The sequence below is a fragment of the Carettochelys insculpta genome, chromosome 22 (assembly GCF_033958435.1).
Source record: "Carettochelys insculpta isolate YL-2023 chromosome 22, ASM3395843v1, whole genome shotgun sequence".
Taxonomy (NCBI): Eukaryota; Metazoa; Chordata; order Testudines; family Carettochelyidae; genus Carettochelys; species Carettochelys insculpta.
In genome coordinates this window covers 19,764,729-19,788,400 of record NC_134158.1, presented here as the reverse complement: position 1 = coordinate 19,788,400, position 23,672 = coordinate 19,764,729, and the positions used below count along the sequence as shown (strand labels likewise).

The window sequence follows — 23,672 nt, the reverse complement described above, 5'->3', positions numbered from 1 at the left end:
GGGAGGGACTGGGTCAGGCCCTTCCACTGCCCCCTGACAGTCCCCCTCCTGGGCTTGCTGAGCACTGGGCCCCAGGTCCCTGATACCCCTTACCTCCAAGTCCCTGCCTTCCCTGCAGGACCAGGCTTGGAGCCCCCTCCCTTCCACATTTGTTTGTGCACACAATTCAAATCCAGACTGCAAATTGCACAAGGAGTTAAGCCTGGTGGATTCACATCCACACTTCGATCTGAGCAGGCCTCCACTCCACGTGTCCTTAGAGCAAACAACTTTTGGGCTGTGTCGTCGTTGTACAGTGCTGAGCACCAGGGAGTTAACACCCCGGGCACTGTCATAATACAATTAAATGCAGGCACCAAACTGCATTCAGGATGAAGCCCCTTTTGGGGGGCAGGGAAATCACCAATGAATTCTTTCCTCTTTTCATATGTACGCTTCCTTGCGCAGAGCAGGTTCCCCCACTCAACTGATCTATAAATCTGCGTTGCACAAGTGATTGAGACTTTTATGGGATTAGTTCTCATGAGCCTTTGCACCCTTGGAGGAAATAGCTAATTAGGCTCCACCCCATTTAATAAGCCAAAATAACTGGGACAAACCAGCTAAGACTCTCACAGGGCTATTGGCTGTACATACAGTCTCTTCTCCCTTATCTGCCTTCCCCCACACCCTTTCCCCAAAAGTTCCCCACCTCAGTGCTCACATGGACACAAACAGCCACACCAGCTGCTCAGCCAGTTAGAAGAAATGGAGAGGAGCCCCACCCACTGAGCCAACATGGCCATGCTGTGCAGAAGGCACATGTGTCATGGCAGATGGGGGCAGCAGGGCCCAAGCAAGCCCCTGCTTCGTGAACGTGACACATCTAATGTGATGCTTCTCAGCAGCCGGAGGGGCTCTGCTCTGATGGAGATGCCTGCTGCATTCATGAGAGGAGAGATTATGGTGAATGGGAAACACCTAGGAGAAACCCAGCTCCTCTGTGCTACATCTGTTCTGCTGAAGCTCAGAAAGAAGCATTTACAAGAGAGGGCAGCACAGGGTCTGATCCCATACAGGCAGGTTAGGCAGCACTATTTGCCCGAGGCAGAATGCATCAAAGCCACAGAGTGTTACATTTCACAGCCTTCATTTGCCTTATCCTGCAGCCAACATGATGCAACCACATGACAGTGGCCACACAACCAAGGCAACATAGGAGCTTTTCACAGCTGCTGGATGCTCACCTGTCCCCCTGCTCTGGCTCAGACTGAAGGAACAGTGTGAAATCTCTCACCTTGATCCCATCCCAGCTACCTCTTCCATCTGTGGGTTGTCTCCTATGCCATTCCTGGTCAGAATATTCCTGCCCACGTGCCTTTCCTCCTTCATCCCCTTTCAGTTTGTTGGCCTTTCCCCAGATGACCTCATTTCTACAGCCACCAGCTTCTCTCTTCCTGGGAGCACAATTTAAAAACTGGATTTCCAAAGCTTTATGCCAAGCCTGTTTCGCATCCTTGTCTTAGTTTCCCCTCAAACTCTCTCAACTTCCTTCCTGCATCAAACTTAGGCCAGGTGTACACTAGACCTGAAAGTCAATTTCAGATACGCAATTCGAGCTACTGAACTAAAAAAAAATCGATGTCTTGGAAATCAATTTATGTGCCTGTCATCACTAAGGAAAGTTGATGGGAGCATTTTTCCCCCCCATCAACCTCCCTTACTCCACACGACTGCCATCCTGAGACAGATTTCGTGCATCGTTACCAGACACGCAAAAGTCAAACTCTGGAAGATTGACCCTGACCAGATTGATCTTCTGAGAAGTGTAGACTAGCCCTCATTTGGGGGCAGATCCTGCAAACTCCCTCATAGGTCCTCAACATTGCTCCTCCAGTCTTTTTTTTTTGCAGGCTCGTTCTCTCTGGGGAAGAAGCACACTTCTATTTTTGTTAAGTACCGCAACAGTGCATTTCATATTCTTTATGGAAATATGCTTATGAATATTCATAACTGGAACTACTTCATGCAGGATACTTCTTGAAAGGTACCATTGGAAAAGTTGTAATCAGCTGCATGTGTATACTCCCTTTGTGTGCATGTGTTATTCCTGTAATTGAAATTAGAAATATGGAACAGAAACCTGCGTTATAGAAGTTATGCCAAGTGAGGACCATTAAACGGTAGCTCAGGATTTTGATGGCCCATTGGAAAGAAAACGCTGACTTGCAAATGGACTAGTTTTTCCTGCAAGCCTGGGAGAGATGGACTCTGATTGGTCCTAGCAAGACATGTGGCCACGTCGCGCGATTCTGAGATCCATCTTGCATGCTGTACTTCCTGCTGAAATGAAGAGAAGGTTTAAACTCAAAATAAAGGAATCCTGCCTTTGGCAAAATCTATATACAGGTGGGGAGCCAAACAGGGGCTGCTGCCAGATGGCAGGGCATCCAAGATTGACTGCTGGGAACACCTAAGACTGAACAGGGAGAAGGACCAAGCCCAGGCTGGAAGGCTGTCCAGTCTGTGAAAGAAGCTTATTGGAACAGCTGAGAGTGAGATATTGCATGGAACCGCTTTCTTCATGTATTATGCTTAGCTAGCGTGTTTTGTTTTATGGTGCTTAGTAACTTACTTTGTTTTATGTGGCATTACTTATAACCAATTAAATCCTGCCCTTTATACTTAATAAAATCGCTTTTGTTACTAATAACCCCAGTGTGAATAATTGCTATGGGGCAGAGGAAGCAGCTGTGGCTCCCTTTCTGTAAGGAGGGTGAACACCACGAGCTCACCCTGTGTAACATTTATACAGGGTAAGATGGATTTATCTGGGGTTCAGGTCCCACTGGGGCTGCGTAACTGGGTTCTGAGCAAGCCTTCCCAGAACTGAGCTGATCTCCGTGTCTGTATTACGCTGCTGGAGGGCTGTGACTTTTCCCTCTGTGTCAGGACTGGAGGAGGCCAGAGGGCCTGCTCAGCAAGACAGACTAAAGGGGACACCCAGGAAGGTTGGCTTAGTGGTATTTCAGTACATCAAGTGACAGCTGCAAGGGGCTCTCTGTGACCGAACCCATCGTAAGTACCGCATACACTTCTGGTATTCAGAAGATCAGCTGTGCAGACTTTTAAAGGCCACCTTGTGGCAGTGACACATTTAACCTCCACCCCAACTTCTGCTTTGCTGATATGTTGCAGCTCATGGGATTGGTTCATTTGCTTAACCAGTTCTCCTCTTTAGGCTCAGCAGAGCTTACAGCAGTCTCTCTTCCTATTTCCTCTACACTGCTCAGTACCAGCTGTCCTGAGAGAAGACACCAAACCAGTTTTGATTCAGGCGTGATTCCAAAGGAGGAGAAAGCCTCTGGGAAGCAAATGAGCCCAGACACCATACGGGACAAGGGAGGAGCCAATAACTTGTTTTGACTGGTACAGTGAACAAACAAGTCAAAGGAAGTTCTTACTCTCCCTCAGCAAATTATCCACTGATCCGTCACCTAACTAAAGGAGAGGATGGACAGGTTTCCAGGTTACTAGGGGGCTGGGATGTTATTTGCGGTGCCTGGAACTGCACAGCTGCTCAACTCTACAACACACACCATCTTTCAGGTCTTAGCTCTACTCCTGCTTCTCACCCTGTGCGCATATGGGCTTGTGCTCTTTTTTTGCTTCTTTACGGAGGTACAAAGGCAGCCTGATGGCTTGTTTTTACATCTTACCCAAAAATACAGTGATAGGGTCAACATAGGCAATGGTGGAATGACCTGAGATCTTCTGTATTTCTCCTCACAACCTCTTTGTGAGGTAGGACAGTGTATCATCAGATAGTAACTAAGGCACAGAGAGAGAGAGTGTGGAGGCTTGTCTGCTTGTTCACAGCAAGCAGGGCTGTAAATTTACGCCACACTAGCCTGACAAGTATTAAGGCTTCACACAGACCCTGATGGGCGCTCAGTTCTGCAACATGCTCTGATCCATCCTGTCTTCAGGATTCAGGACTATGGTGGATGGTCACACAGGTGGTGCGCCGGAGCAGCAGTTACACCAAGACCATTCTAATTACATCTGTCTCCAGTACCAGATGCTACCTGATTTGCCATTCTCAAGATGACTCAACTGTGAGGGAAAAAAAGAGCGAAATACACTAAACAAACAGCCAGGGCAATCCCAGAGAGTCATCACTCACACATGATGCAGTCTGAGCACTTAAAAACTCGAGTCAGAAGTGATATGGCAGGATTCAGAATCTGGCCCTTCTTTCCTGATAATTTTCTACTTAAAAATATTCATTTTTAATTAATGGGAAGCAGCCACCATATGCAGCTCCAAAGTCTAATGCAAAACTAATTAATGCTCCAAAGGTGGCAGGGGGAGTCATTTTTATATAATTAAGTTAGCTCCACTGAATGGCTTGACAGCCCCAAAGAGCGAAGGCCATTATTCAGAGAGCAGGAATACAGCAAAAGACAGCAAGCGTCCTCCATCCAACCATGCCCGGATAAGACCTTTGATGCTATTCCTCATTTACTCCTGGAAGCCACTCAATCCACAGCACAGCTTCGTTGCCAGCTTTTCCAGTGTTTAACTGCAAGAGAGGCTTTGAAATGAGTGCATGCGACTTACTAGGGCTCATACGCAGCCCTTAACTCAGCTTCTGTCCTTGTGCAGATAACCCTTCACCCAACCACGGTGGTGCTTTTAACATGGACTAGAGCCTGCGGGAGCACAATCAGCTGCAAACACCGTCACCCTGCAGTGTGGACAGAGGCACGCTCCAGTGGAGTGCTGCTTGTCCTCCCGTCCCTTCCCACAAGTTTCCCCCGCTCACCCTCTGTGTGCCCAGGAAAAAAAAGGAGACAAGTTCTCCCACTGTATCTTGAAGATTTCTTCAAGACGCCACAGCACTAAACATCATGGGACAGAATGTCACACGGTGTGGAGCACTCACGCGGCCCCAGCAGCTCAGGTGGCTGATCTCACTGGAGCCAAGAAGTCACTAGAAAACATGTCCCAAATTCACAAAAAGGGTTTTCAGAACTCGGACACAGAGTGCACCCTCCCGTCTATTCTTTGGGAACACAAGCTACTTCTCCTTCCAGATGGTCTGCGCTAGGCGTTATCACACCATGACACTAACACAGCCAGGGGAAAAAAAAAAAACCAGCCTGATCCCATAAAGAGCAAACAAACAATCTCCTCCTCCCTGCTGTGTGTGGCCTTCCAGCCCTGGCAGAAGAGCTAGAGAAGGATTAGACACTAAGGACCTTTCCCAAAGGACAGCAGTGTCCAGTAGAAATTCAGAGTTAGTCACACTTGTGGTTGTCGTCTTTCCACATACGCCACAGGGATCCCCCTTCCCGCTCCATCCCATTCTTAATAAATGCCCTCCCTCTCACACACAGCCAGGCTCCCCCAGACCCCTCTTCTAATTTAATGCCGGAAACTCACCAAAGCTGCCAGTGGGGCCATCGCGAGTCACAGCCCAAGCCACCACCACGCACTCCTTCCACCCAAGTGGTGGGTTGCTTGCGCCGAGCGGACGGATGGCACTGCCCACGTGTGGTTCTCAGGAGGAGCTGCATTTAAAGGCTCCAAGAGCCACTTCGCAGTGTCCTTTTCACCACATGCAGCAACTGGCAAACGTATTGGACACGGCAGCCACAGGAGATGTGGGTGATGCCCGTCACTCATTCCTTCATGTAGCCTGTGTATTTTAATGCTTCTAACGAGAACCCACCACAGCCCTGGCTGTCTTCTCTAGAACTACCCACTGAAAACATACCAAGTCTCAACCCTCCAGAAACCTCCTCATCATATGTGAGAAGCACAAGGAAACACCACGATGCCACATTGCAATTAATGCAAAGTAACATGACTGCCAGTGGAACTGGCCACCCTGCCCCCTCACGGAGGCACTGCAGTTCAATCCAGCCCAATACTTCTTCCCTCCTGCTCTCCCAAGTGATGACTGACACACAGGGGTTCCCCCAGCAAAGTTCTGTTTCTTCCTGTGAGCCGAGAGTCTTAAGGATGAATCAGGTAATACGTTTCTGGGGAGGAAGAAGGGCATTTCATGTATAAAGTGCAGCACAGAAGGAAAGTGGAGAAGTGTTTGTCGGGGAACTGGACAAGTGGGAGAAGTTGGCATCACAAGAAAGTGACGGCAATGGCTGATTGAAATCCTGAGCCAATAGACAGGGTAAGGCAAAACTGTGAAGGAACCCGAAAAATAAGTGCAAGCTCATTTGCCCAGTGCTCTTGTGTTGCCTTTGAGGGGTGGAGCCCATCTGCCCAGGGAACCAGGGGGAGACAGCTAAGAAGATCAGCCAGTGTTCTTGGCAACAGAACGTGGAATAGCTATACAACTGGCCAAACTCTCCCAGTAAGGAGATCCTCTTCTGTATCAAACAAGAGCTTAACATTGCTTCTTTGTGGACTGAAACAACTTCAGGCACCTTTGCCTACTAGCCCAAGTCCATGTGTGCCAAGATTTGGATACGATGACACCTGCCCTAATTAATGCTCAAAATGGACACCTTGAACAGCATCCAAATGGGCGAGCTAAATTACACATTCACGGCTCTCTGGACCAACAATTGCTGAGGAAAGGCCAAACAAATTTAAAACTAGATTGTGGTATATTTAGGACCTACTTCCAGACCAGTGAAAAGCCCCCAGACCTCACTAGCCAAACACAGCCTCCACAGAGCAAACCAAACTCTACAAAGAGAAACAGGGGTATCGACCAACTGGGATCTCCCAGACTAGGTATCATCTGAAACGTTTCATGTCCTGTACAGGTCATCTGCTTGCAAAGGTGCCAAGAAACTGTCAGGAAGGAAAAAATACAGCCAGTGTTTTCAAACTTATGCTCCCTAAGTGAGATGCTTAAATAAAAAATAAAAATCAAGATTTAGCTGTCTAAAGAGAAGTACCTTGATTCACAACAGGTGGGAGCTACATTTGCTCAGCACATCTGAAATCAAGACATTTATTTACACGCTGGAAAGAGACTCAACCTAATTGAGAGTGCATTAGCTTACATATTTCAAATGCACATTTACTTATTTATGCTGTGAACTTGGCCTTGGATTATTAGAGCTAAAACACAACTTCCTTCTGATAAGTTACATTTATTCTTTTTTATGATGCTCTCGCATGGCAGGCAACAAACCCCAACAAAATCAGTTTTCCTCATCTGAAGCCCAGACCACTTTCGGCACTTTAATATTTCGACTGCACAAGATCAAAAGTAGAGCGGGTTTAAAAAACACCACCCACCCACGCACATGATTTTGCTCCTACTAAAAAGTCAATTTTCCTTGGATAGCTTAAAATTTAAGATGCTGCACTAACTTGAGCTGAAAGCACCCTACAATGTCACAGTATAAATTTTTAAAAAAATAACGAAGAGTGACAGTCTGATGTAATCAATAGCTAACTCATATCCATTACTACATAAGAGCGGTTCCCAAACTATAAGTAATGACCCCCACGGGGGAGGGAGTTTACCTCATTAGTAGATGGTGGTAGCCTCACAACAGACATTGCTGTGACCTCACTAAGCTGTGCAACGTGACCTCACAGGTACACTGAGGGTGAGGTCAGGATACATGGAGGACATCAGTTTCAAGCAACCCAACACCAACTATGAGGTTGAGAAGGAATTTCTCCCCAAGTCAGGACTGGGAGCAGTGGGTGGGAGTTGCCTTTCTCTCACCAAGTCAGCAGTGGGTGGGAGTTGCCTTCCTTTGCAGTATGGGGCATAGGTTGTGCTGGTAAAAAGTCTGGGACTCCTGCTGCGCAAGACCTATGATTTTGTTGTCTTGTGTAAGAGTCCAAACCATCAACTAGAAAAGAGAGGAGGAACGTGTGCGAAAGTCAATGCTCCTACCAGTGAACCTGGTTCAGCAGGAGCACAATCTCCAGGGGAACACAGAAAAGACCTCCAACAGCCATCACACAGATACACTAAAAAAGACTTCAGGGCACAAAGTGGGGGCGGGCTCCCTCTAGAGAGGCATGAAATGTTGTAAGGATCAGATGTTGGGTCTCAGGCTCATCCACCGCATTCCAAATGTTGAACTATGTTACTGGTTCTGTACATGCGTAGTCACATATATACACCGATTAATAAAGTTTTTAACATTCTACAGACTTATTTTCTTACTTGTGCCACAAGGGGCTTTTTTCCATAGGAACTATCAAAATTTTCATAGGTTTGGATTACACTGGGAGGAGGGGAGCTGCTCAACGCAGGGATAAAAATCGGGGGTGGACAGAAAAAGTTTGCTCACCACTGACACAGTGGTTCCCAACCTGGGGTATTGCAGGGAGTCTCTATGTAAAAATAAAAGATAAATGATTCTAGAAAATAGGTTAAATTGCAAAGTAACAATTATTTTTAAATTAAATCTCCTCCAATAAGATTATGAATTGCTGTTCAAAAATCTATGTTGTGGTTTCCCTTTTCATTGAATGAAGTGTACATAGCAGCTAGAATAGGCTTTGTTGGGGGTCCGCAAATGGTTTGGGAGAGTGATGCGGGGTCTGAACAGTTTGGGGGGTGACTGGGGGTCCACATTAGTGAAAAGTTTGGGAACCACTGACCTAGGACACAATTAGATTTATTCATCCACACTCCCTGGACTTTATTTCTTCATATGCTTTATTTGCAGCAATCTTCAGTGACACATTTGTGCTCAGTAACAATTTCCAAGAGTTCAACTACAACATAAACTTGCTAAGTTTCCCACAATCACCATGGAGTGGGTGGTGGGTTTGAAACAAAGGTAATCTACTGAAGTCTGAGTGGCTCAGTTTCACAGCAATCTTCGCTCATGATAATTAAGCCCACAGCAGACTGCAGAAAGCTTCAAAACGATATCAACAATGGGAGCCTGGGCAATCCAATGGCAGATGAAATTCAAAGTAAATACAAAGCAATGTATATTAGAAAAAATGATCCCACCTACACACATAAAATGATGGGGTCTAAATTAGCTGTTGCCACTCGAGAAAGAGATCTTTGAGTCATTGTGGATAAGTCTTTGAAAACCTCCACCTCAACGGCTATGTCTACACAACTGCGATGTGTCAACAGAAGGTACCGTCAGAAACTGTCGGAAGAGATCTTCCCACAAAACTTCTGTCAGAGTGTGGCCACACACAAAAGTGGGTTCAAAAAAGTGATCGGATGGCCCAGCCCTCTCTTGATAAAATGGCCAACCAGAAACATAGTCGACAGGTCTGCCTGAAGAACCAGAAGACTTGTCTGTCAACAGAGCCCCCCGGAGCATTCACACAGGGCTTTTTTGTCAGATTCTGTTGAGAAAGGCGTTCTGCCTCATGGTGGAGAGACAGGTGGTCATCAACGAAAGTGCTGAGTTTTGCGTGTGGTCGCTCCGCGAGTTTTACCAACAAAACCCTAGTTTTGTCAGCAAAACTTTCTAGTGTAGGCATAGGCAAAGCGCAGCAGCAAACAATGTCATGAATCATAAAGAAGGGGAATACAGGACAGACAGAGAAAATATCTTACTGCTTCTGTATGATTCCATGGTACACCGCATCCGGAGTATTGCATGTAGGCGTGGTTGTCTCATTTAAAAAAAAAGAAAGAAAGATAGATATATTGGACTTGGAAAAGGCTAAGAAAAGGGCAACAAAACAAAGAGGGGTATGGAACAGCTGCCATTGATAAGAGATGGGACTTTTCAGCTTGGAACAGACAACTAAGGGAGGATACGATAGGGGTCTATAAAATCATGACCAGCAAGGAGGAAGTATGGAAAAACTGGTTTACTCTTTTTCATAACACAGGAACTAAACAGGCATCATGTCTAAAACAAAAGGAAGTATTTCTTCACACAATGCAGTCAACCTGTGGAACTCCCTGTCAGAGGATGCTGTCGGTGAAGGCTTTACTACAACAGTAATTTGCCTAGAATTCCTTTCAATTCCTGAATCATTTCACAGCCCACAGAGGCCAGGAAACAGTTTCCATGTAGACTCCTTGACCGAAAGGAGACACAGCCACACAGATGACAACCAATGACTAAAGCCAGTGACAATGAGGGGAAGAGGAAAGCCGCTACTAATTTCCTGAGTGCTCAGAGGTCATGCAAGCTTCTGATGTCTGCGATACCAAGGAGGTCCAGAATGGCACTCTGGTAGTTTGAGGTAGCATTAAGGTTTCCTTTCACAGGCAAGGAGGAAGACCCTTCCCCCTGGGAAAAAGGCACACTGGAACAGTCACACTGCATGCAACTGGTGGCTCAACTGCTCCAGTACTCTGCTTCCAACAGTTGCTAGTATCACATTTTTCAGAGGAAGACACAAGAACCAATAGCCCCCTCATACTCCAGCTTCGGTGCAGGATTCACACGGGATGGATTTCAATTCCCTGCATCCCTTGATACTCACAGCCCTCCCAAGGCCCGGCCCTAACTACTGAAGGATCACTATGACTACGGCCTCCTGTGGCAGCTCCATTTCTACCCCAACAGTGAAACTACAATAGAATCTCAGAGTACCAAGCTGACCAGCCAGCCACACACTGCATTTGGAACCGGAAGCGCATATTCAGGTAAATACAGCACAGTGCCGTATTAAAAATGTAACCAGGAGCGACCAAAAGCTTTTTAGGTCAGGCCCCACTTTTTGTCCCTGCAATTAGCAGGTTCCCCCAGCCTGTCTACTGTTATCCAAACTAACAGAAATTCCAGTTATCTTCATATTAAAAAAAACAAACACAAAACCAACCACTTCAGAATGTGTAAGAAAAGAAGTTGGCCGAATGTAAAAACTATGAATTGGTATATAAATGTGAACACACAAACACAGGAGCACATTTCAACATTTTTAATGAGATGGATGAGCCTGAGACCCAGCAACGGGATCGTGCTGCTCCCCGCCCTTATGAAATTTCACACCCCCGCCCTTATGGGGACTGCCTCCCACACATTTTGCTCACCCTGACGTAAACTACCAAAAATAAAGGGAAAACAGCATTTTTCTTTGGCGCAGCGAAGTTTCAAAGCTACATTAAATCAACATTGAGTGCAAACTTTTGCCAGAACCACATTGTTTTGTTCAGAATTACAACCTCCATTCCCGAGGTATATTGACCAAAAGAGGAAGGCTGAAAAAGACAGCAGACAGAAACATCAAACTCTGCCTTACAGAATTCACTGCTCAAAGAGCCAAGACCACTGGCTTTGCAGTGCTCAGAACTCAATGTAGAAATAATCGTCTTTGGGTTGCCTTACCCTCAAGTTCTCCATACATACAGGCTGCTCACACGCCCAGGGAAACATTCCATCAGCCATTCATGTCCACCTCTGCTCGCAGGGAAGAACCAGGAATGTATACATAATTTCTCAGGGGCACTCACATGAGACAGATATGGATGTAGGTATGAAAAGCTACAGCAGAAGACCCCCTTCCTATATACACAGCACAGGATTCCCTTGTGTTTGGTAGCACAGACCAAAATCTCTCTCCCTATCCTACAGAGATCATCATCTATAAAGCAAGGGGCAACAAGTGGTTACACAAACAGAAAAGTACAAGAAAACTATGAGATCATATTGGTCACATTACACCAGTTTCCTCTGCTGCCAAACTGTTCATCGGCATGATGGCAACGGAAGACATGGGTGTAGCTTTGTATATGTTTATGGGAATGACAGACAATCAAGAGTCCGATCCTCATGAGCAGTGGTTGTTAGACAAAATAGCTCCACCCAGGCCTCGAAATCTTTGGAGCAGGGTTTGTACAATTAGTGCTCAAAGTTTCCCAAATCCCATCCAACTGATAAATATCTGTTTCAGTCACTCCATTGCTAGCTGACTAGATCCGTGATAGATCTGACTCCACAAGGTTTTGCAAGCACATGGGATCCAGAGATGCTTAGAAGGAAAGCACACGTGATAAAGACCCGAACAGCACCACAAAACAAGATTCCTCCTAAAGGCACTTATGCAGGTTGAGCCTCTCTAATCCATCACTCTTGCCTGTCAACATCTGTAATCCATCGTGATTTTAATTAGCTGGACGTCCACTTATCATGCATGTGGCCAAGTTTCCTGAGGTCCCATAAAGTTTGTCTGCAGTCACCAGTCCTGGCTTTCAGCATCCTGTGCTGTTGTTTAGCTTTAAGTTACCCCTAAATGTCTTCTAAGAGCCCAGTAAGTAGTGGTAATGCTGACAGACAATATTGACCCCCCGAGGTACAGCAAATTCTCTTGTTCAACACCAGTCAGGTCCTGAGGGTGCTGGACTAGAGAGAAATTCAACCTGTATTTCTATAGTGCCTGTTGTGACAACTGCACCTGCAAATTTACCTTAAACTGTAAACTCGGTGAGAAAGTTTATGAAGTGTAACACATACTGATGAGAAAACCTGGAAAAAAAAAAAGTAGGGGAGAACAAAGCTAGGTTAATCTGAAGAACCCTACTGATAGAATTCAAGGACTGTGTTAAGATTGTGCTTAGTAACCAAGAACATGAGTGGGACACAAAATCAATGATCCAGGGATGATGGCTCACAAACTAGGCATAACTGATGACCAAATAACGAGGGGATGGGCTATTACAACCTTCATTCCCTTCTGGGATCCTAACAAGAAAAGAGGAATAAGTTTCAACATATGACTGCTGCCCCCACCACCTGCTGAAATCATGGACCTTCTTCATCCTAATCCTGAGGGATCTCTCTGGCCCAGAGTGAGTCTGGTGACATCACCACCTCCACCAGCTGAGGTGTAAGACTGTCACGTGTCCCCACACCTCCTGTCCTCGTGAGTTCCCTTTCCCTCCTCCCTGTATTTCTGCTTTTTACCCCATCTTTTTGCCATCTAATAGCCTGGCTGAGCTGAGCAAACCTATGCATTTGGCAACACAGCTGTGCCTCAGTCCAGTGCTGTCACCAGCTCGCCAGGTCTCAGAGTGGCTGATTAGACCACGTTTAGTATGAGCATCTAGATCCGTGGTGTCCAATATGCTTCCTGTTTGCCACATGGGGTGAACAGTAAACTGCAGTGTGGTGTGATCCCACCTGCTACACGCACGCGCCCCATCGCTTGGTGGACAAACGACTGGTGGCAGCGGCAGAGGTGGCTCCTCTTGCAGCTCCAAGCCGCAAGCTCATGTGGCCCCAGAGGGCTACCACGCAGTTCCAGCCACAGCTCAGTCACCCAACGCACACGGCGGCAACTCGAGCCGTGGGTCACTCACATGGTGCGGCTCTGGTCAGTAATCTCAGTAACGGGGATGGAGGGGGCAATGTCTTTTGGACATCACTGCTCTATCTCCTCCAGCTGTGAGTCTGCAAGTGAGTTAGAACCAGAAACAGAAGCTGCATTTTCTCTTTGCTGGTCTTCTTTCCCCTTGTGGATGGTGGCTTTGTTCCATCTTCTAGGAAAGATGATCTCAGTAAACAGCAGCAACAACTCCAGCCCATCTCAACTCAGTGTCCTCCCTTTCCCCAAAAGGGCAGCATTGCCACATATAAAACCATCTAAGAGTCTGTCAGAGGGTGGAGGTGTCTTTCTAAAATGCTCCCCTGGACAGAGAGAGAGAGGGAAAAGGGAGGCTGTCAAAATGAAAGCTTTACTTAGCACTTACATTGCAAATGCCTCATCTATTTCTCTCTTTTATTGAAAGGTTCAAGTGGATTTCTAATGGTGCATTTGCCATGGTGCTCACCCAGCAGAGGTTTCTGTACATCAAACCCTGAACCTGGATTAAAACTGTTTAATGTTGGACACCAGAGCTTTGCCTCTTCAGGCCCAAACATGACACCTAACAGCAGCAATACTCAAGACTCACGCGCAAAAGCTGCACGTGGCTCTTTGCAACGTGATATCGAAACACTGATTTACTTAATAACCCGTCTAACTTAGAAGTCCTGTAACACCTTAGAGACTAAAATTATTAGGTCATGAGTTTTATGGGAACCCCTCCCACACACCTCTCTAAACGTGTGGAGCAGAAGTGGGTTTTACCTAAAGGTGCTACAGCATTTCTTATTTGTGAAACTACAGACTAACCTGGCTACCCATCAGAGGCCAGACAAAGTTATTAGATGATCTGGATGTTTCTGCCAGGTTATTAACCAATAATACAATACAATAGTCGGTCAGTCATTTTGCTATGAGAATATTACACCCACAGTATGTAACTAAGAACAGTAAGTCAAAAATCAATTTATACTACTGTGGCTCTTTGGAGCAAACGGTGATCATTGATTGGCAGCTGAATCACTGAAGTCTCAGTGCCAGTGACCTTAAATAACAGACTGGGCCTTTAACCAAAAAGGATGCATCAGTGGCTTTGCGAGCTATGCACACGCTGCAAAGCGCCTGCTGCTGGAGAAGGAAAGTACATGATTCACTGCGTGCAGCATGACGGAGGGAAGGTTTATGCCACAAATAGAGAAATCTCCTACTCACTTGAGGGGTGCTGCCATAAGATCTTTCATGTTCATGCACAAGCATCGGACTGGTTTGTTCACCTCCTACTCACCCACCTCTCCAGCACCAACTATTAATCATAGAATCACAAAACACTAGAAGTGGAAGGGACCTCAAGAGGTCATTGTGTCCAATTCCCTGCTCTCTTGGCAGGACCAACCACCACCTAGATCATCCCTGATAGTTAAGAGCAGGTAAGATAGACACCTATCTCCAGCGATGGAGATTCCACAACCTCCCTAGGTAACTTATTCCAGTGTTTAGCCACCCTGACAGTTATGAAGTTTTTTTCCTAATGTCTAATCTAAACCTCCCTTGCTGCAGTTTAAGCCCACTGCTCCTTGTTCTAACCTCAGAGGCCAAGGAGAACAATTATTTCTCCCTCCTTGTAACCCTCTTTGATGTACTTGAAAGCCACTATCATGTCCCCTCTCAGTCTTCTCTTTTCTAAACTAAACAAGCCCAGTTCTTTCAGTCTTCCCTCATAGCTCACGTTCTCTAGACCTGTAATCAGTCGTTAGTCTTCTCTGGACCTTTTCCAATTTCTGCACATCTTTCTTGAAATGTGGTGCCCAGAACTGGGCACAACACTCCAATTCAGGCCTAATGAGGGCTGAGTAGAGCGGAAGAATGACTTCTCGTGTCTTGCCCACAACACTCCTGCTAATGCATCCCAGAGTCATGTTTGCTTTTTTTTTTTTTTTTTTTTTTTTTTTGCAACAGCATCACACCATTGACTGATATTTAGCTTGTGGTCCACTATGACCCTTAGGGCCCTTTCCGCAGGACTCCTTCCTAGACAGTTGCTTCCAATTCCATATGTATGAAGCTGATTCTTCCGTCCCAAGTGGAGTACTTTGCATTGTCCTTATTAAACTTGATCCTGTTTACCTCAGACCATTTCTCCAGTTTGTTCAGATCATTTTGCATTACGAGCCTATCCTTCAAAGCTGTTGCAACCCCTCTCAGCTTGGTATCATTTGCGAACTTAACAAGCACACTCTATATGCCAATATCTAAATCATTGACGAAGATATTGAACAGAACAGGTCCCAAAACAGATCCCTGCGGAACCCCACTTGTTATGCCCTTCCAGCGTGACTGCGAACCATTCATAACTACTCTCTAAAACTAGAGCAGGTGCAAAGACTGAGCACTAGAATGACTGGGGAAATGGACGGCCTAATTTATGGAGGCAGCTGAAAGAGCTTGACTTGTGTGGACTAGCAAAATGAAAGCTGGGAGTGGATGAGAGCGCTCGCTATCAATACATGGGGGAAAGATGGGGAGGTAAAGAGGAACTGCTGAAGCATGATGCTGGCACTAGAACAAAGGGGATAAACTAATCAGTGAGCAATGGTGGCTGGCGATGAAGGCTTCTAGCCATCAAGGGAGGGAAGTTCTGGAATAACCTTGTGACACTAAGGGCAAACCATCAAACTTGGTGCTTGAGCAGTTCATGAATGGGATGAGCTCACTGAGTTACTTGTGATAGCAGGGGCTGGACTGGACATTACAGGGGTTCTTATGTCCAGTCCCATGTCCCTTTATTAACCCCAGTTTATCTACAAAAGAATAAAAGGGCTCAACTGTCCCAGCAGGGGGTCAGAACTGCCCTGCCAAAGAGTCAAGGGATTCAAGCTATGAGACAAAGCCTGATCCCATTCACTTGTAGTTAAGTACAAGGCACTGGCAGAGTAAACTCTTGCAATACACAGCTTCAAGTTGCACATAACTTGCCTTAAGGTGAATTAAGCACAACTTGAAGCAGCTCTGTGGACCCTTCTCCCAGCCTTCCCTCAGCAGCGCACCTGTCAGGCTGACAGCAGAGCTGATGGAGGAAGAGATGCAGGAGCCGGGAAACTGACCAGCCTGGGTGGACTGGTCAGTTTCCTGGCTCCTGAAAGCCTAGGGGAGCCAGGGACCAGCTGCAGCCTGCTTCCCTCTCCCCTCCCCGCAAACTGAGCAAAAATTTGAGTTACAAGGGGGACTGTAAGAACGCACGCATGTGGGTGCGTAACTCAAGGGTTCACTGTACGTAGTTTCATGGCTCTCAGGCAGAAGTCAGTGTGCCACTGCTCCCCTTTATGTGAGAAGGCGGGTTTTTTAAACAGTGTATCAGGTTTCCAGATCAGTGTTTTGGGGATTTTGTTTTTGTTCTTTTAAATACACATTCGGATCAGGAATGTGACACTGGACGAGCTGCTATTACCATTGCAGTAACTCCACCATGCAAGGTGCAAAGACCTGAGAGCATTTTACACAGGGCGTAATACTTCTGTGCTCTGGATTGGCATTACACAGGAAATCTGGCCATGGGGCAGACCCAAATGTATTTTCTCTGGTATAAACAAAGCCAGGCAACAATAAAGGTTTGTTTACATCATTAAGCATCTGTGTCCTTTCAAAATCAAAGATATTTGGTCCTGCCCAGTAACAGCTCAAAGCAAATCACTGTTGGAACAAAGAAATCCCCCAGAAGGTAGCACAGGGAGGATGAAGCGTTTGTCTCCTGGAGAGGATTCTGATAAGCAACAGCTTCTTTCTTCCTTTGACCCACACAATTTGTATCTGGGGGAAAGACAATCCAGGGAAATGAGTAAAGTAACAAAACTGAGCATAGGAGATGACCAAGCAGATGGGTATGAACCTGTTTTCCAAGCTCTCGTTTGTTATGGTACCAACTGTGGCCTCAACCCAAGATGAAAAACTATGATCCATGCATGCCTTGAGGACCTAACAATCCAGAAAAATGAACAAGAAAGAAATCTTCAGTATGACAATTTGTTTCTATGGCTGAAAAATTCTTCTAGCAGCTCGTAGATGCATAGCCCTTGTATAACAATGTTCTCTATAAAGGCCTCCTTGGTCAGACAAGAAGGTACCCCCTCATCATTGACACAAGCTTCAATTCTCAACTACTGCCTCCGCTTGTCCATAACTTCACTATTATAGGCAGCATTGGTAGCATTAGTTACCTGCTCATCTTCAAGCCGATATGGACCATCGAGGAAATGCAGACTAACACTTCATTTAAAAAATAAAAAATTAAAAAAAAAAGTCAAAAACCACAGTCCCAAGTCAGAAGAGAGCAGAGGAAAGCTACGCAACAGCTGACAGCTCACCAACTGGCTCATCCTAGCCCCTTTCACCACACAAAGTTATTAAATGCAGCTGGTTTCATTTGGTGGGCTTCTCCACCATGAGTCTGCCTTCTGGTGTAGGTGAGCACACACAACAACCTGGTTACCAAGTTTCTCGGACACACAGAGATCCCATTGGTTTCTAACCTAAAACCCTTCGATTCAATTGTGCACATATCTAAGAGGCAAAGTAAGCCCTCCAATAACAAATGACCTAGAAAACGACCTTTTGATGAAAAAACCCTAACTCAGAAAACAGATGTTGACTCAAATTTGTAATGGGGGTGTAAGGGCAAAACAAGAGGAAACCTGCATCTCCTTAGGAAAAACCCAGCCCCACATTCCTCCTTAATGCAACGCCTGACACTGGTGAATTATCAGCTGACTGCATTAACCTTGATGCAAAAGAGGTCTGTAAATATCCTGGCTCCCTCCTGGGAGCAGTGGGTGGGCACAGCAGTCCTAGCTGACAGAGGTCGATGGGGTTAACAGTGAACATAAAGCAGATTCCCAATCGTGAGGCACCAGGAACACGTATGGAGCTGCATATGCAACACACAAACCCAGTTAAAGGTATTGGTCGAGTAGCAGAATTGCACAAGAACTCGTGTGTCTCCTTTTGACTTGAACTATTTAGGCCACAATCATGCAAACTTTACTCTGGCAAGTAAATTCACTGATTCCGGGGGGGAACCACAGGGGAGAGCAGGGATGGACAAGACAAGGAGAAACATTTTTAAGAACAGCTGCCTACAGCAACAGCTGGGATTCCCAGATAGTCTTCCACCCTCGTACCAACCAGGCCTGAGGGGGGAATCAGGTCCTTAAAATTTGTATCGTGCTAAAGATCTGGCATGGAAACATCTGGAAACTGAGACCATATCTATGCTATGGGCACCCTAGCATAGACTCTTCCTGCAGCAACAGAAGGGGTTTTTCATTCACAATAGTTAATCTACCTCTCCAAGGGACCGTTAGCAGAATTCACAGCAGGATTCACAGCAGAATTCTTCTATTCACCTAGCCCGCCCGCATGCCGGGGATTAAATCATCTTAACTATGGGGCTCAGGAATGCAAATCTCACTATTATAGGTAGCAAAGTGGAGCCACATTCAAGTGTAAACTAATCCTAAGGATGAATTTTTCAAAGGACCCAGGGAAAACCAGGCAGCTGAAGTTGCAGTTGAAAGTCGCCAATCTAATATTACTTGTATTAGTGGCATACCTAAACACCCTGTCATGGATTGGAAATGAACAGCACAAAACACAGGAAGTCCTTCTAATCCAGGCAGCAGCATGGCAAGCTTCCTCTATGGCCAAGTGCCTCACCCATGACCTGGAAGGACTAGTGGGGACAGTATTTTCATCCCCATGACCTCTACACAGAGCCTGCCAAGATAGCTAATTATTCCTCTCGGAGAGATGCCAACAAACACTGCCAGCTCACATAAGCCAACAAACAATCAGGTTGTTTGGGTCCCTACAGACCTGGTGTTTACTTGTAGATAGATCATCAGTTCAAAAAGTTCTTTGCCTGTTACAGCCCACACGGTTAGTCAGACCCTGAATCAAGACCAAAATAGCAGCAATCCTTACGCTGCCCATTGAGCCCAACTCTACAGACGCTCTGTATTAATCTAATTAGTGGACACTGCTCAGCTGGATCCAAGCAGGTGCAGAGTGTGCTTGACTTCATTGTCCCTTCCCTTCTGCTGCTCCCCTTGACAGAAAGCACAAGACTGAAGCACTGGGTGGAATTCCCAGCAACAAAAAAAACACAAATGACAGCATTAGAAAAATCTGCAAATTGATATACGTGTGTTTAACTCACCCAGAAACAAAGTGATAAAATCTGAACATTTTCAAGCCATCTGTGGTTTTTGAACATAAAAAAAAATGATGCCCCCTACCGCCTCTCTCTCTACATTTGCAGAACACTCAATAAGCAATCAGAATTCTTCAGTTTACCCTGTTTGCATAAGGATTGGTTTTACATCAGATGGGCAACTAACAGATAAATCTCGAACAGACCATCACACGAGCAGCAGCTTCATGGCAACATTTCATCCCATACGCAGCACCAAAATACTTCATACGTTGTAGCAGCATCTGGTACCAGTTGGGAGGCAGTTGCTTGATAAAAGCAGCCAACTCAGCGGAAACACAAACAGCTAATACAAAGATCAAGAACATGGAAAGACTATAAAAAAAGATGCCTGGAATTTCAGACCGGCTCCCTGCTTGGTTGGCTTTTGTTATAAATGATTTCTCTGTCAAAGCACTAAATGATAAAGGGAAAATACTGCCTTAGTGCAATAACCACAGTCTTCTTTCCCCCTTCAAACACGGGCCAGTCTGAAAGGCACATCAAATTGATAATTTCTACCGAATGGAGAAGATGACCTGCAACCTCTCCAGGGACAGAACTAAAATATAGGTGGTGAACAGAGCCTGATCTGCCTCTGGAAGCTGAGAGAGCATCACCAAAAAATTCTCCCCATATGACAGCAAATTCCAACAAAGTGCTTGCCATAGATAGCTGCCCAGACTTCAACCAGCTGTCATTCCACTAACGCAGGCAGAAATATTTGAAGATGTTTAAATCCTGTCACATCAGAGATGCGGTACGCCTGGCTGCACAGCAGAAGTATTTTTGTTTTCTTCACTTGTTCCGAATTCTCCACATCTCATTCCCTATTTACCTCTGCTATCAAAATGAGAATACATCTAGCCATCCCAGACACAACCATTAGGATACCAGGCCTTTGATGGGGTGTAGTCAGAGAAAACTCCTTTCAAATATGAGGCCACGAGGCCACCCGTAAGGATCACAGAACATTTACTTGTGCTACTTACAAGGCCCCCTAGTTACATTAAAAGAAACATGCAGGTGAAAATAGATTACACAAATTCCATCCTTGAAACCCAGCTAAAAGTTTTGGGTATTGCTGACAGACAATGCTGTCACACAGGAAAAAGGCAAAAAAAGTGTTCAAAACAGAAAACTTACATGTCACTTCTTCATAGGACGTCATTTCTACCTGTGTATTCACAGGAGGCTGTGTTGCAGTCACAGGGAGCAACTTCAAACACTATGTTCCCTATTTATCACTTTTAGGCCCCTCCTCCCCGCATGTCTCATTGCACCTCTTTCCACGGAAGCCAGCTGGTTGATTTCAAGCTTCCCTCCCCTCCTTCCAAGACTGAATGGCATGTGTTTGCAGCATTCCTTCAAGCACCAACCCAGGGGCCTGCTTACTTGCTCCTCCCAGGACAGGAGCCAGGGACCCCACCCACCATTCCTGAATTCCAGCAGTTAACCTTATCAAGCTCCCACGGCGGTCTGCTTCTGCGAGTTCCAATGGAAGCTCTTCCAGTCCCACAACAAAAAAGTTAAGGTAGCAATACAGAAAAAAAGCCCACCACCATACACAAACAGGCATTCTACTGCACCGCAGCTCTGTAAACCCCATATGGATACAAGCCACATAGCTATACCTCATCATGGAAATGCAGCCGTCTCTTGGGTGGAATGAGGCAGCAGCTGAACAGCATAGATCAGCTTACACAGCAGTTTAGAAGAAGCCTGTACCCTACTAAGTTCAGGGGGAATTTGTAGGTAAATGGAATTACAAAATTTGAATTCACACTGGAGTTAAATGATATTCAGCACTTTTGTCAAAGGATCTCAAAGAGCCAGATATATTTAATGCATAGATACCTAACCCAGGGTCTGCTGAGACAAGTATTACACCCATTTACATCTAGGGAAACTGAAGAACAGAGCTATTAATGTACTTGCCCCAGTCACAGAGAAATCAGGGGCAAGGCCAGGAACAATGTGCACATCTCCTAAACCGAGCCCTATGCTATCAAGCATGTTCCCCGCTCAGAACTGATGACATTTTCAGCAAGTAGTGACCACAAAAGGAGACCAGTCTCTCTTACATCCAATGAAAAAAACAAGCTATTAAATTAATCCTGTGGAACACAGTTCTGGACTCACCCGGCGACATATAGAGTGCAAGTGAGGGCCAAGAATACAGGGGAAAAAGGCAGAATGGGCTCTTGATTCTATCCAGTGTACCATCCCAAGGGCCAGCACAGCATCCACAGACACTAGGTCACCACTCTAACAGCAACAAAGGGTCCTGTGGCACCTTATAGACTAACAGAAAAGTTTTGAGCATAGTCACCACTCTGTCACCTACCTGGTTTATTGGCTTAGGGAAACCTGGGCAAATTGCCCCCATAGTCACCTGTGTTAATGACTAGTAAAAAGCCTCAGTGCCCACAACTATGACTCCCCATTTGTCACACTGGTTCTGTAACATGCAGGAAAACTGCCCTCCCTTTGGAGGGCATGAACAGTTTCACACCACTTCCACATAAATGACTCAGTATCACAAGCTACACACAGATGCTAATTAGGCACTGAATGAACAGTAATCACCTCACACCCTCTTTTCACTTCTCAAGGAAGTTTCTTGCTAAGATTTTTGGTTCCCCAGTGAGTCAAGTTTCTCCTGTCTTTTACAAACAGAAACGTTGGAAAACAAACCAGCAGTCCCATAACATTTTAAAGGCTAACAAAAAGGTTTATTAGGTGATGAGCTTTTGTGAGAAAGAGCCACTTCTTTCAATCTGGAAATTCTGATCAAAATTGAGGGCTGAATGATCTCTATAGAGGAAAAGGCTCAGCATTTTGCAGGACTGAGCCTTATTTAGGAAAAAACAAGCATTCACTATCTTATTGGGGTAGCATTTTCCAAAGTGTGGGTGTTTGGCTTAAACATGGCTCCCTTTAAGTAAATGATACCAGAGATGTATTTTTACACACAAGATATTAGCAATACTGCCACTAAGCTTAGACAGGATGTATCGGGATATTTCTTAAGAGCTACACTATAAAACACTGGCACCTTAAAAGACTAACCAATTTATTTAGAACAAAAAGCAGTCAAGTAGCACTTTAAAGACTAGCAAAATAGTTTATTAGGTGAGCTTTTGTGGGACAGACCCACTTCTTCAGACCATACCCATACCAGAACAGACTCAATATTTAAGGCACAGAGAGAACAAACCAGAAAAAAAAATAATCAAAGGTGAGCAAATCAGAGAGTGGAGGGGTCGGGGGGGGGGGGGGGAAGGTCAAGAATTATAAACTGCCTTTCAATTACTCAACCTTGGAATATAAACTAATCTTGCAAAATTCTACTTCTCTCCCCCCAAAAGGATATGCTTTAGAAATTATATTGGGCAAATTCAACCACCACAATGACCCCTTCTGGCCTTGGAATCAATGCATTCAGGGTGATTTTTGGAGAAGGCAAGGGAAAGGTTAGCTTTTCCTTCAAGCTCTGTAAGCAGATTTTGTACCTCGGCAGCTGAATTTTCATGATCGTTTTGCCCAGCTGGTTTAAACATTCCCCTACCCTGCCCAAGGGCCGACATTCCCTTTGATGTCCCCCTGAACCAACAGGCATTCCACAGCCTGCCGTCCTAACCCAGGTCACATTCCCTTTACCTCTGCCTTGTTTAATTAGTCAGCCATTAACCAACACTTTTAGCAGTCATGGATAAACACACCAGAGAACAACTTCCTGCCAGCATACACCCAGGGATTAAACTCTCAGCAAGTGGCAAAACTCTGACCACCACCTTCACAAAGAGAGAGATTCACTGAAACTAAGATTTTAGAGCAAGAAAAAGAGGGGGTTTCCAAAAAAATTGGTTCTTGGGATCAGACGTAACCTGGAGACAGGCTGCTTTGGAGTTTTATAACTTGGTAGACAAGTTTTCTGATGGACACATGCACAAATTGTGAACAGAACATGAAGCTCAAAAAACATATCTGCATTATCCTGCTTTAAATTAAGTCCCCGCCACACCCATCACTTCAGGAAAAAACCTGCTTAATGTAGTTTGCACACAAACTTTATTTATAAGCACATTCTGTTTTCTTAAAAGAACACGGTGCTCAATGGTATGATTAAAAAGCAGGTAAGCTAGCCTAAACTGAAACTTGTGTTTCCCAGAGCAGAAGTGCGTAAATGCCTGACTATTCTACTGCT

At 45.5% G+C, this 23,672-nt stretch overlaps 1 protein-coding gene across 8 annotated transcripts in view; it reads right to left on the bottom strand.

Annotated features, from left to right (window-relative positions):
• Positions 1-23,672, bottom strand: part of PAK4 (p21 (RAC1) activated kinase 4) — a 107,412-nt gene that overhangs the window by 34,039 nt on the left and 49,701 nt on the right. Inside the window, exon 1 of one of the 8 annotated variants that reach the window (XM_075016370.1) lies at positions 20,609-20,672. The exons of 6 other annotated variants lie outside the window; for them this stretch is intronic. In XM_075016370.1, the coding sequence (XP_074872471.1) occupies positions 20,609-20,633 (25 nt within the window). In that variant the 5' untranslated portion in view covers positions 20,634-20,672. Of the gene's footprint in view, positions 1-5,427; positions 5,795-20,608; positions 20,673-23,672 lie in introns of those variants that run through there. One more of the 8 variants, XM_075016376.1, reaches the window with a different exon arrangement.